Raw genomic sequence first — 14,268 nt, 5'->3', positions numbered from 1 at the left:
GAACTGTTACTAAACTTTACTATCAGTTTGCAGCCCAGAGGTAAACTGTTTTAAAAATCTGCTGACTCCTGTCCATTCCTGGCCAACTGGGGCTACTCAATATCACAGAGCTGTGAATTTAAGTTTGTGGTGATTGTAAGTACTCTGGACAGCAAAGGGCAGGAGGAATACTTTTCTCCTGTCAGATCTTACTATATCATTGTTGCAATTCATAAAATTTGCACAAAGTTTTGACAAATATGACAGAGGCCATTTATGCAAACTCCAATATATAGAATAAGCAAAATTAGAAGTTATGAACAGTCCTCTCCACACACCTTTTGCATTTCTGTTCTCTACTTTTCGAGGAGGAAAAGAAGATAGAAAACCCAAGAATCTGGACATCTCATTTAAAAGTGGCTCCAAATTTTAACAAAAGTAGAAGAGCAGCCTAAGTAAGTTAAGTGATCTTTGTGTCCAGCTGGCTGAGGACAGTGCTGGTGGCTGAAGACAGGCTAGCAGGGCTTAGGGAGCTTTGCAGATCTACTGAGGTTATCTAGCCTCTGTACGAAGCCGAAAGCACGGACCTGCCTGGGGGGCTTTTCTGCTTTGAGATCAGCCCTGGTGTTCCTTCAGACAGAGTACTCAGGGGACAGCCACAACAAAAGCTGGCCTTACATATTTTAAAATCTGATAAATTGGTTTAACAAGTGTTTTGGAGCAAATAAACTGAAGAAGAGAGATATGTCTGCTTCGGACAGGTAGAGGCAATAGCCAATATTGATGCAGGGATGAAAGGGATATTGTCATCTCATAACTCCTGACCTTAGCCACAACCATAACCCCTGCTACTGGTGCTGATGGGGGTTCATGTGTTGATCCCTATTCACCAGAAATAAAATGGTCAAACTGTTCTGGGGGATGTGGGGGTTGCAGAAAATGAGTGGTGTGCATGCTCTGTCCATTCAAAGGGTAAAAACCAGGTTTTTGATTCAGGTGGCCTTCCTGCTGCCGCTTCTGTGCAAGCCGCCTTCATCCTGGCTGAATAAATCAAAGCCAGCCAGGCATGGGCATGTTGCTGTAAAAGCTTTTTCAGTACTTTTAACCTCAGCAGGCAAAATTCCAGCGTGCAGATTTCCTCAGTGAAATATCATGTGGTCTGTTTTAGAATAAAAGGTTTTTAAATTGGCTTTGGCCAATGAAATTGGAAAAATTAGACAGAATTTTACTAGATGGAATTTTCAAAAATACCTCCATGATTTAGAGTCTGAAATCCACTCTTCTGTGCAAGCCAATAGGGTCAATCTACTAAATTTTGTGTATATAATATCTTTTAAGTCTATCTAGTACAGCAAGAGGCCATATCAATAATACTAATAATATTAATACCTTACTTCCACTATGGATAAATATTTTTTCCTGGACTTTCACACTGTATTTAAGTTTGCTCCTCACTGTTTACTTAGATTGAATAAGGAAATAATTGATTTTTTCGTGGTAACAAACCACATGAATTGTGAGGCTGTGCTTCATTTTATGAGAGGGGTGTTTGTACAGAAACTAATCTTTTATTGTGATTGCTCTCACTCTGATAATCATTGAAAAGTCTCTTCCTGAAGAGGCTAAAGTTAAGCATTTGGTGTAATTAAGCCTATGAAAAAATGGATATGCACTTTAGAATTTTTAAATGAAATGTGTAGATAAAGATGGCTTTAAAAATGTATGTAGCAGAGAGATATTTTCATAAGCTAATCAGCCGGATGTTTATAAGAGACAGACTGAAGTGTCCCATTCAGGCAGCTATCCATAAGTGCCACCAACGTATCTACTCAGTTGAGTGCTATAGATAGAAAGGGCTTAATGTTCAGAAGCTGTATGTAACATTTCTGAATACCATTCCCACTAATGAGACAATCAAAATGGGGACTGTAGTCATGGTGGAGTAGGTATTCAAAAGTATTTGTCCCAGGAAGACGGAGTGTGATTTAATTATACTACCAACTTTATTGAATCATCTGAGAACTCTGTTGGCACTAAATAATAGAAAGTTAGCAGCAACTATTCAGTCATGTTCAACTTTAAGGAAAGTTTGTGTCAATTCTCCTCTTTCAAGCCTGCTCTTAGTCCACTGCTGGGAACTGACCACTTTTTAAAAAAATTGAGATCATGTCTGGGTGTTTTGAAATATTAGGCATTTTGAGCTTTTAAAAGACTTAATGTTAAGATTTGCTTTTCCTTTAAAAAACAAATTCCGTTTATTTTCTCTGTAATTGCTAGAATCAACCGTTAGACTCACAACAAATTTAGGACTTTTTTCTGTTCTTCTTTGTGGGACCCATTATAACATGTACTGTCCCCCTGCAGGCTTAGGAATCCCAGTGATAAGTCAAATATTAAAAATAATAGGTGTGTCTTACAGTTCATGGTGAGAAGTGCTTCCTAGAGAGTGATCTTTTTGTACTGATGAGAAGTGAACAAAACTGATATAATTTTCCTCTAAAAGAAAATGAAGTTCTGCAGGCTGCTCTTGGATCACATCTATTGCTCCCGTTGATTCCAAGTTGGCTTGACTCAATTCTATATTTAGCTAACTCCCTTACAGTTAGTCTCTCAGCTTTCTGGGGTTTTTTTAATCCTCAGATTTTATTTGGGTATAAATGACAACACGTACTTGGCATCATAAAAGTAGGATGGCTGACTACAATTTAAAAGCAGTAGGAGGGACTGCTGTACAGCTGTTTTCACTGCCTCTGTAGTTTCATTCCTTTAATAAAACCCCCAGACTTTCCTGTGAAAAGAACCTACATCCACTGCATCATGCAGCTCTTCACTTTCCACAAAACAAAAGTGTTATTCTGAATATTCCAGTTCTTTGGGCAAAAGACTTTGTGCTAGCTCTTTGTATTTCCTTTAGGTCAGCTGTTAATATAAATTACCATCACATTTCACACTGTCTGGATTCCACAAGGGATTTGGTAGGTCAGATTTGCTTTGGTGTACCAGATAGAATACATAATTATGGTATTTGCTTAGTATTTGATAGTTCAATTTTATTCCTTTTAATTATTGCTTCTTAATCCTTTAGTGTTTTATAAACAGTCAGCTATGTGACTACTCATGGGAGCATTTATACTTAATGCTTTTGTACTATTTTGTTGAGCAAAATAGATTTTGAATTTCACCTTAAATTGTAGGTTATTTCTGAAAATTCACAAAGATGTATATGTATATTTCCTTCTCAGTGTTTACATGAGAGGAAATTACTGGATTTTAATCTTTAGGTTTCTGGCTGAAATTTAGCCCTGGTCAAAAAGTCTTATGTGAAATCTCTTAGATGTCCCCTTGAAATAAATTTGTTGATACCAGTCCAGTCTTGGAAGACACTCTTCCATATTTGAAAAGAAGGTATTAGTTGTAGGTGTTTTAGCAGTTTCTGTAGGTTATGGTATACACCTTTGGGAAATGCCTTTGGTTGGACAATCTGAGTTTGAGAAATCTAAATTCCAAAAGTTTTTAAAAGTAAGTTGGCCAGGCTCTGCTCCAAAGGACTTCAATTTACAATTTTTAATAGACCCAAATTTGTCCTTACAAGCTGCCATGAGCAGTAAGAGAGACTGAGAATCCCTAGGAGCTCAGAAACTAAGATAAGTGTTTTGAACTGTAGAAGAAACATCACAGATTTGAAATGAAGTAAAGTTTGCGATCACTGTGTTCAAACTATGGCAGCTACTTGAATCTTCTTGGGAGAGCTGAGGACAGCAAAAGAGTCTGCTGAAGTTTTTTTAATAAACAATCAAGAAATTTTGCTATTTTTCACAATGATTTCGCTAGCAAATATGTGATCTTAGCATGAAGGGTGCAGCCTGAAATATTGTTAGTGTTGTAATAATAAAAAATAGATCTCTAGATAATAGATTAGAAGATATAACTTTCATGCATAACCATTCATGTGGAAACGTCATTCTCGAAGGCTTTAGTTGCGGTGTGAGGTAAATTAAAAAAAAAAAAGGGGGGAGAGGAGAGGGCATTACATTTTGAAGATGTTTCAATCAATCCTCAACTATTTGAGGAACCAGTAGATTTCCTGCTTTTTGCTGTTTTGAATGTTCTGTGAAATTTGCAATTGTGGTACAAATGGTACAAATTCAACAGAAAAGTCACAGTAATCTAGATTTAATATTCTCTTATGGATATTCATTGGTTATAAAGATTCTAATCCCTTTTTATATGAAGGATGATGCCCTCTTAAAATGCACTGTCTTAATTATCATTCTACTTTCTCAAAATCAGTATGTTATTCAAAGCTACAGGCTTGTAGGGGCAGTAAGGCTAAAATCTGTCATCTTAAACTACATCTACTTTGTATTCTGAAACATACTACCAGTACATATGTACCATATAAGTACAGTAAATACAGTACCACATTGAATCATTTTGCTTTTTTTCTTCCCAGACTTTCAATGAATTTGAGATAGAACAACATCAAGAATGTGCTTACGACCACTTGGAAGTGTTTGATGGTGAAAGTGAAAAATCACCAATTCTGGGACGCTTATGTGGCAATAAGATACCAGATCCTCTTATTGCTACTGGCAACAAAATGTTTCTCCGCTTTATTTCTGATGCATCAGTTCAAAGAAAAGGCTTCCAAGCAACACACTCTACAGGTCAGAAAATCAGGATGTGCTTTACTAATAAGTTCCCCTTTGTTCTTTAGGGGAAGATAATCAGGCATTTCTTTTATAGGAATGGGATGAGTTAACAGATAAGACAAGGTTACAACTAAAATTAATGAAACTTTAAGAACAGTAGGAAAAGTCTGAGATTGCAGAAAGTATTCTCTAATATTTTAGACATTTCTTTCTCCTTCTCTCTCTCTCTCTCTTTGTCTCTCTATCTCTCAATTTTATAGGCAATGATTAAAAGATTTTGAAATAAAATCCGATCAAAAGAAGATATTGGCATAGACAGTCTAAGAGATATTTCTTGAGGTTCATGCCATTAGTTTGTAAGATTCAATAGCTTTTCATTGTATTTGTAATGGCAATACTTCACTGGGGCATGTGATGGACCTCCATTACTTTCTTGTTGTAACTTAAACAAAAGTCTGGGTTTTGTGTAAACAGCTATTACTTTCCTGTAGAGCTAAGAAGGAAGGACAAGCCAAAGAAAAATAAGTAAAAACAATACTGAAGACTTTCTTAAGACTGTAAGAGTATAATCTCCTTCACATTTACCATTTAATTTTGTTCTTTGGCAGAAATCACTGAAATTAAAAATAGTATTTTGAAATTGCATTAATAGATTTCTTGGGACATTTTCATAGTGTGTACATTATTTCCCTGAAGTTGCTTGGCTTACAGTGGCCCCTAGTGCTGAATCTCTGAACTTACAGTGCTTGCTGTAAGGTGAGGGGGTTTTGGGTTTTTTTTTGTTTTCTTCTTCAGACATAACGTCTATCTTTAATTCTTATTCATCCAGTATTTGGCAATAAATATTAATGCAGAAAATATTTATAAATATCTGTGCTAGTACGTCAGGTTTACTGACAGGTAGCAGTTATTAATCGAAGATACTAGTCAAGGTGATTAGTCACTGTTAAGACCATTTGATAGTACCCTGAGTATTCATTAAGTTGATGTGTAGTGCTCAGCTAACAAATCCTCATATACCAATGTTAGCAAATGCTCTTTTTTTCCTTCTGCTTTGTTAAGAATAATTCTAAAACTTTCTTAATTTAATTTCCCTTTCAGAGAAAGACAGTAGGCAACAGTATATGAACTATTCACTCTTCATGATCTGGGCCTGGAAAGTGAACAGTTTAGCTACCTGTAATTCAATTTGTTTTTCTTGTGGGAAATTCTCTTCTACAAGCATGCCATTGTTTGCCTTCCCTGCTGCAGTAACCCCTTCCTTTAGATGGAAAATTAGATAGAAATGGTAATAATTACTCATTTCTAAATTACCTCAGGGTAAATAGTCAAAGGTCAGAACTCTTGTTAGAAACAGGTGTTGTAAAACTACTGTCTCGTCTATTCTTCCCACTTTCAATTTGCAGAATTGAAGCAGTCATTATATTGAAAGTTCACATTTATATTCCCTAACTTCTGAAGATCACTAGTTATGTTATGACTTTCTAGAATTTCCCTCATATAGATATATATCTATATCTATATATCTGCTGAGTTTTATGTGCCTTAACTGTAAAAACTTTCTTAGCATGCATAACAGTGCTTTTCTGAGAAAATCTGAAGAATAGAATCTGCCCAGTTTTTAAGAATGTTGTAAAAATTAGAAAGTTTGCCTCCTTAAGAGAGGACATTTATTTCTGGCAATTGCTGTTGCACAAACTGCTCACTAAGTTGAACAGCACATCACCAGCATGTGCTTTGAGGTACCATTTGAGTGAGAGACAACTCTAATCTTGAAGCCTTTTCCTGAAGTCTTGAGCCAGACACAGATGCTCCGTGGGAATTTTACCTCTGTGCTTTGGACACATGTGAATGAATAGATATCTAACAAGTGTATAGACAGTGGATCGTATTTCCTTATTTCATTTTTTTCTAGCAAATAATTGACGGTATGCAATGGAAGTAGGCAAGGTTGCACTCCATCTTGCATAGCTGTGCAGACAGGGAGAGCTGAGGAAGCCGCTCCCTTCACTTCTAACCTCTGGGCAGAACTCACTCAGTAGAAGGACCTGTGTAATATAACAGCAGAGAAAGAGTAACTGGATCCTATGCCCAAAGGTGTCTGTGCTGCTATATTCCTGGCATTGTCATGACTTAATGGCCTCTTATTCTAGTAGATCCTGATGATGATGTTGATTTCCCTTCTGTGACGCTTTTTGGCTTGAAATACTATCCAAATAACAAATTTCCATTGAATATTTCAAAAAACAGGATAAAACTGTAGCAGCAGGGGCAATAAAGTTTCAAAAAATAGACTGGATAGAAAGGCTTCCCTAGGTGGAGAAAAACTTATAAAATACTTTTTTTAAAGTGCAACAGAGTTTTAGAAACCGATTCTGTATATTTTCCATCTCAGAAAAGGCATAACCCATTCAAAAGGAATTTACAAAAATGCTCCTGACAGAACATTAAGCATCATTGCTTAGGGAGTGATTTGGCTGCCCTAACACAGGCATCTAGTTCCCTTCTGGATGGCCTCATTTATGGTGCCTGGCCTCCATCCACTGCTGTAGGAGGTTGCAGGTCAGCTGTAGGTCCTGTTCCTATCTGTCAACCCTGGGAGGATGTCTCTGACAAATTTGGGCATCTCAGATGTCACTCCGTTTAGGATCCTGCCTTGCTTCCAAAATGACTGTAATAATTCATTATGGCAATGCTGAAATAAATTTATAATCTTGTTTCACTAGTTCAGATAGTGTGGGTTTAAGCTTTTCCCATCTGTCCAGCTTGTTAAACAGTCAGGAGACTACTGCTTGGTTTGCTTTTGTGTTTGTAAGAAGCCTAAAAGCCCCTAGAAACGTCAGGAAACAAGAAAGGGTTTTTTGTTTCTTAGCTGATCTAGAAAAAAGTCTTCCACCTAAAGCTGTCAGATCAACAGCATTTTACAAGTCAAACATATTTCTTTACAGTCAGACGTGTACATCGTACCTACAGCAGAGCAGACCCAGCACAGTGGAAAGCATGATGGTCGGTGCAGCTAGGTTAGTTCTGGTGTCAAGGCTAAGCAAGCACTGCTATGTGGCACTGCTCTGTTCTGTGAAGACCCATGACAGTCTGTCCCACACGTCCTAATGCAGTGCTGCATTGTGCAGGCTGGATGTAGACTTTTGCAACTACAACTTAGTCCTTCAGAAATTGTAAATTTGACTTGTAATTTCTAAAATCAATACTTTATCGTAAAATAAGGCTATAATCCATGGGAGAAGGGCAGAGGAAAGGGAATTGCCATTTTCTGCCATTGCTAGTAAGGCTACAAGTTTCCTTTAAGCTCCTGTCCACTGTAGCAAGCAGAGGGAAACAATGCAGACAGTTCATTAAACATTTTCTCCTTAGCAGCTGTTCTGTGTCTGAAGCAGGGAGATGTTTTCACTATTGGCAACAGTCCAGTCAAAAAAAAAAAAAAAAAAAGGGAAGTAAATGAAATCAAGAATAGGAAAAAAAAGGGGGAAAAAATCAGTAAATTATAATACTAATGAGGAATAACTGTCTGAACTATCTCATTTGACAAATTTTCTTTATCATGTGCTCTTATCTGTTCTTTAAAAGCAAAATTTTGAAATTTCAGGTTGAACAACAGATCATGCATAATGGATTACTCTACTTATATATTTCCTGCTTTGATTCCTTCATTTTCTTATTAAGAAAAAACACCACGTTTTTAGAAAATTAGGATTTGCTCATTACTGGCATTAATTCCCAGCTGAAATGTGACTCATCACAGTATAACATTGCAATTGGTCATGTTTAGTGTGGGTGGAGTCCATGACACTGAAGTTAAATTCAAATTATCAATTCACCAAAGCTTAGAAATGTTTGAATCTTGCGATTTGTTTCAGGTTATTATAAAATGATCAATTTATAATAGCTACATTTGATCAAAATGCAGATAGAATTATCTGTTCATTTATTTATAAAAATTTAATCTAAACTTGTGAATCTCAGGTTTTGGTTAAAGCTAATTTGCACTTGATGTTTTTGTGGGTGCTATAAGGGATAGGTTGTTCTTGATGAGAAACCAGAATAAAATTATGCTGTTTTCATTGAAATTTTTGTAGCTATAAGAAAAAAAGCCTCCACCCATCTCTTGGAAACATAATAAACAATGCATTTTTTCTTTTAAATACAATTTTCCGTCTGTTGTTGGTTGCATTGTAATAGAACTTTTAATTGGTAAATGCATAACACCTATATGTTTAAGTTACTGTAGAAGCTAAATTCACTGGCTGTTTAGGATAGAATACTAGTTTTAATTATAGCTGCTGAAAATATTTGGAAAGGATAAAGTACTAGCTGCGGGTTTGTTGGTTTTTGGCGTTTTTTTAGGTTCAGTGCATTTTCAGCAATTTCTGTTCTCCTTGAGGAAACTGGCTAAAGAACAGTTTATTGGAATATACTGTAAAGTTCATTCATATTTAAATTATGAACTTTTTGAGCAGTTAGAAACAAGCTCTAAAGAAACATTTACATTTTACTACCGTGTACAAATAGAGATTTATATTGAAAATACTGCTTTGGCACAGGGCAAGGATCTCCTGCTCAGGACTTGCTTCAAGAGCAGGCTTTCAGCTACAAGACTTTCTCTGGTAGCAGCAGCTTTCTCCTGGCCATGATCTTTTGCAGAGAAAGACCTGTGCACGTCCAAGAACTATGCAGCAAACAAGCTAGCAAGCTTGGCAGTGGTGTTTAGTATTCAGCTGGCTCTCCAGGCACCGCATGATGGTTAAAGCTGACACTCCTATGAAGCACAAGACTTTTGCACTTGATGGCTCACTACATGTGTGCTGGAGCTGATCCTCCCCTGCCACTTGCAAACGGTGTCATTAACCCATGTGGAAAGACTGTCACCACTGAAATGTGGATGCCCCACTTACAGCACTTGTCTTGCTGGCCACAGGCACCTCTCAAATGCCTGCCTGAAGAATGTCCTACTTCTTGAACCACATTCCTTACAACTTTGGTGTTCCCTGCCTTTTGGTCTTTCACTTGAAAATTATGAAATATGCTCAAATTTCTGTAGTTATAAAACAGAATTTATATAGGGAAAACTCGAATGATGGATTTGTATTAATACTGGGTAGTACTTCACTCTACACCTTGTTTGATTGACCTGCTTGTGGCATAAAAATGCACTCAGCCTGAATAAGGCTGCACATCTATGAAGAAAATGCTAATTTGCACTGAATAAGCTTCTTCATCCTTATTTTTTTCCCTCTGTTTAGAGTGTGGTGGTCGGCTGAAAGCTGAAACCAAGCCCAAAGATCTGTACTCGCATGCTCAGTTTGGCGATAACAACTATCCAGTTCAGGCAGACTGCGACTGGCTCCTGATAGCAGAGCGCAGCTATCGAGTTGAGTTAATGTTTCAGACTTTTGAGGTTGAAGAAGAGGCAGACTGTGGTTACGATTATGTGGAGCTCTTTGATGGTCATGATAAGACAGCTGTAAGGCTTGGTCGATTTTGTGGATCTGGGGTAAGTAACCAGGTACTAAAATTTTTCTTTTTATTTCCACAACGAAGAGAAAAAGAAAGAGTGCAGAGGAAGGAAAGGGACAAGAAGGGATAAGGTTCAGTTACTGCACCTTATAATGAAGATACTAGATTATCTGCTTTAGATTTTTTTTTTTTAATATAAATTTGAAGACTTGTAGTACAAGCATTCCCTTGAAATATTTTCAACAATGAATATTCTTATCTAGTTTTTGACCAAAGTGTTGTAAACTTATGTTAAGCTTTAGGTAGCTGACAGTGGAGTGTTTAACAACACCTCAAAAAAAGTTAACAGCACTTTCCCTTACAGAGAGAGAAATGCACTGGTGTTGAAAATTATCACATTAAAATTCTTTCCATTTGAATGAAGAAGCCACATTTTGCAGGCGGAGGGGAGCTTGGGAAGCATTTATAACGTGCTCATCTACGACTTAAATCTGATTCTAGGAGAAAAAAAAGTGCTCCTAAACTGTGTGATTAATACAGGCCTTAAGAAAGCCCTGTCATCCCAAATGCATCTCTGACGCATTTTAACTGTGAGACATGGAGGAAATTGGCCAGCTGACATCCTGAAAAGGATGTATTCTATTTCTCCTTTTAGACTTGCATTGTTCTGTTGGCTGCCTGCCTTGAGAAAGCTGGTGCAATGATCCCACAAGTCCTCATCAATTCTTTATATATGTGCAAATGCAAGCATACCTTCATACATACACTCTTTGCCTAGATAAGAGATTTGAAAAGCTCTACATGAGATAGTGGGAGCTCTTAATTAATCATGTGACACTTTTTGGATTCAGCCACAGTGCTGGATGAAACATCTCAGTCATTCAGATGAGTTACCTATAAGCTGGCTTAAATCCTTTTAGGGCATTTTTTGAACACTTAAAGATGCAGTAAAGGTGCTACCACTGAACTGTAGGCAATATATTCTAAGGGAAATGCTACAGCTGAGCCCAGTGTCTACTAATTTACACAAAACAATACTTTTCTTTTCAAGTTGCCTTATTTTACAAGTAGGAGGGCAACAAACTGTAGAATGGCCCAACCTCAGGCTGAATTTTTTTTTTGGGGGGGGGGAGGGTGGGAGGCAGGGATGGGGGAAGATGGGAGGTGGGGGGAGGTGGGGTGGTTGGGTTTTGTTGTTGTTTTGGTTCTGGTAAGATATGGATGAATGGCTTCAGAGGCCATTCCTAAACAAGCACATAGGAAAGATGGAATTAAATAGAAAAGCTATTGAAAGCAAAATAATCCCAGCTGAAGTGGGAAAAGGGCATTGTTAGTATACATTACCACCTTCTCAACTTCAGAAAAAGGACTTGGTAGTTCAGCTGGTACTTCTGATCAATGTGCTTCAGTAATAAAACAGGCCATCATAAGGGCTATGAAGAATAGGATGGAAAAGAGGTACTGGAGTAATTTGTTTATCTAAATTTAGAATATTGTGTATGGTTCTGCCCAGTCAGTTACATGACTCCAGAAGAACTATAGAAGACAGTGAAGGACAAAAGAATGAGGAGCTTTGTTCTCTTTGTCTCAGAAAAGATTGTAGAGATACTCAATACAAATTGAATACAAAAGAGAAATATCCATAAGAAAAAAAATTTGAATGAAGAGTATAAATACACAGAGTGGACAGATAATTTGTTTGTTTATTCATTTATTTTAGCCACCAGAAGAAATTTATTCAGCAGGGGAAACTCTTTTACTTCACTTTCACACTGATGATACAATCAACAAGAAAGGATTTCATATACGATACAGAAGTGTAAAATATCCAGATAGTGTGCACACCAAAAAATAACACAAGAACCTCTATGCCAGACAAGGAGAGTGAGGAAGAAAGAACGCACAGTGGAAAGGAAGGAAGGCATGTCTTTTTTTTAAACTGATGTTATTAGCACAAATGTTTTATATGAGTTCAGTTGAAATGACAACTTTTAAGACCAGAGACTGAAATAAAATAAAATAAAATAAAATAAAATAAATCACCTATCCCAGTGGATTAGAAAAGGTAATGATGTGTGGGCTCCATATTTGACTGTCTCTGCAAAGCTTGTGAAAGGACTTTGCATGCAGGGAGAATATAAAAGCTTTTGTTCATGGTTTGACATTTGTCATAGATGCATGCAGATTCAATCAGTTGCATTCAGGGGAAGTGGCCATACAGACCGTTCTTCCTTCTGACAATTCTATGTCCAGGAGGGAAAAAAGCTCTTTCAGGTCCCACACTCAAAATACTGTCCTTATATCTAGTTGCTTTGACTTTGTATCCTGCATATGGTGTGTACAAGGACTTGAAAGAAGATATGAAATGGGAAGGTTTTCCTGCATCATTCTGTATTTTTTACAAATTCATCTGTCGTATCAGGTTATCAGTGTTTTGAAACTGGAAAATCCTACTTCTGAAACATAACTGATCTTTAGAGTATTTTGTTTTACTAATGACTGAGAAGTCTGAACTGTTACGTCGGTCATCACTAATGGACCAATCACTAGTTGACTGAATTTGAACAGTATAAGCATCTGAAAATGTTTGGTTTACTGGTTAAGTAAGCTATCTCTGATGATGTGCTCTTATTTTGCACTGAACATAGAAAGAGACTGAGATGAAAACCTATCCCGAATCAAAATCTGTATCCATGAGAAACAGAAATAGTCAAGGATCATCTGAAACTCCTCCTACTGAATTTGTTTTTAGCAGTACATTTGGAACCACTACTAAGCTTTATTTCTTCGGACCTCTTTGTGAATAAGCTAATTGTCTGGTTTAGCTAACCAGAAATGAAGCTGCAGTAGTATCCAAGAGGGAGGTTTCACAAAGAGATTTTTTTTCTGGGAGTAAGAGTATCTGTGATGGTGAAAAAAGCAAAACAAAACAACAGACACAGGATTTGTTTGTTATCAAGAGTGAATTCCTATGGTGCTATTCCATGAACATAAAAAACAAAAACAAACCAAGAAGTTTTAGACTTTTGAGCCAACAGCTTGCAGATCATGAATGTCTCACTACGCCTGGCTGCATCTGGAGAAGGAAGGCTTTACTGCTCCAAGGCAGAGCGGGTTGCAACAGCAGCGCTAGTCCTGTGGAACAACTACTACTATTGCCTTAGAATCCTCGCACACGGTCAGACAGATCTTCCTGTAGATACACCTCTAATTTGATAAATAATTTGACGACTTGGACATCTTAGCGTATGCTAACAAAAGGATCTTCAAGTGAAAGCCCTATCTGCAGAGCAAGATCATCTGCTGTAAATACAGTGACCTGCTTTTGATGTAGAGATATGTTACGTTTAGAACTGAGATATTCTATGTGCTTTAGGCCATACATGGCTTTAGTCATAATGTATATGCATTATGTAAGTATTGTATGAATGAGCGCTCCAGGGGAGTGAGAGGTATTGTATGGGTGAAAATTGAATTGTTTCTTTATGTGCCAAGTTCTATCAGGACCCTGTTTGACTGTAGCAACTTTTCTTTAAAGGCTTCATAGACAGATAACAAGGACTTCTAGTTGGCAAGAATCACGTTTAAATGAAGTATTATGTTTCACTTGCAAGAAATATTATTTTGATATCCTTTGATGTAAGTTGCTACTCAGATTAGCTTAGTTTCTGTTACCTTACTATGAACATACATTGGCACTAATAAATCTGATCTTTTTTTATAAAAATAAAACCCAAATGTCTGGATAGGTGTCTTTGGTTGTTTTAACACCACTGTTGTTGCTCATATATTACAATTGTCCTTTTCCAGACAGCTTATGTGTGTGAAGTCGAAAAACTGAATAATTTCTGTATTTTTATAATGCTGCTCCACTGTCCTTTTGTTTGGTTCATTTTTCAGGGTGTTTGCACAAGAAGTTAACTGCAAACATTTTCTCCAAGGTCTTTTACTACAAAATTCAAGCAGAAGTATTACTATAGCAAAAAAAAAAAAAAAAAAAGTATTCTTAACCTTGATACATCATTTATCAGCCAGGTGGAATGCCAGTGCTCAAATTTCTGAGAGGAAAAGCAAGCAGCAGCAGTGTCTCCCTGGCACAGGTAGTCAAAAGGAGTTGGGAAAGTCTGAGGCTGGGAGCAAGAGCAGGTTTCCAGTTTCCATGTTA

At 37.1% G+C, this 14,268-nt stretch overlaps 1 protein-coding gene across 4 annotated transcripts in view; it reads left to right on the top strand.

The window, feature by feature from the left end:
• Positions 1-13,805, top strand: part of TLL1 (tolloid like 1) — a 141,724-nt gene extending 127,919 nt beyond the window's left edge. For all 4 annotated transcript variants that reach the window (XM_072862937.1, XM_072862939.1, XM_072862938.1 and 1 more), the window contains 3 exons: positions 4,433-4,646; positions 9,890-10,140; positions 11,824-13,805. In XM_072862937.1, coding sequence (XP_072719038.1) covers positions 4,433-4,646; positions 9,890-10,140; positions 11,824-11,958 — 600 coding nt within the window. In that variant the 3' untranslated portion in view covers positions 11,959-13,805. The remainder of the gene's footprint in view (positions 1-4,432; positions 4,647-9,889; positions 10,141-11,823) is intronic.
• Positions 13,806-14,268: the final 463 nt, after the last annotated feature.

Source organism: Ciconia boyciana, chromosome 5 (genome assembly GCF_034638445.1).
Source record: "Ciconia boyciana chromosome 5, ASM3463844v1, whole genome shotgun sequence".
NCBI classification, from domain to species: Eukaryota; Metazoa; Chordata; class Aves; order Ciconiiformes; family Ciconiidae; genus Ciconia; species Ciconia boyciana.
Note: the sequence above shows the minus strand (reverse complement) of the source record. Positions and strands in the feature narration are given on the sequence as shown.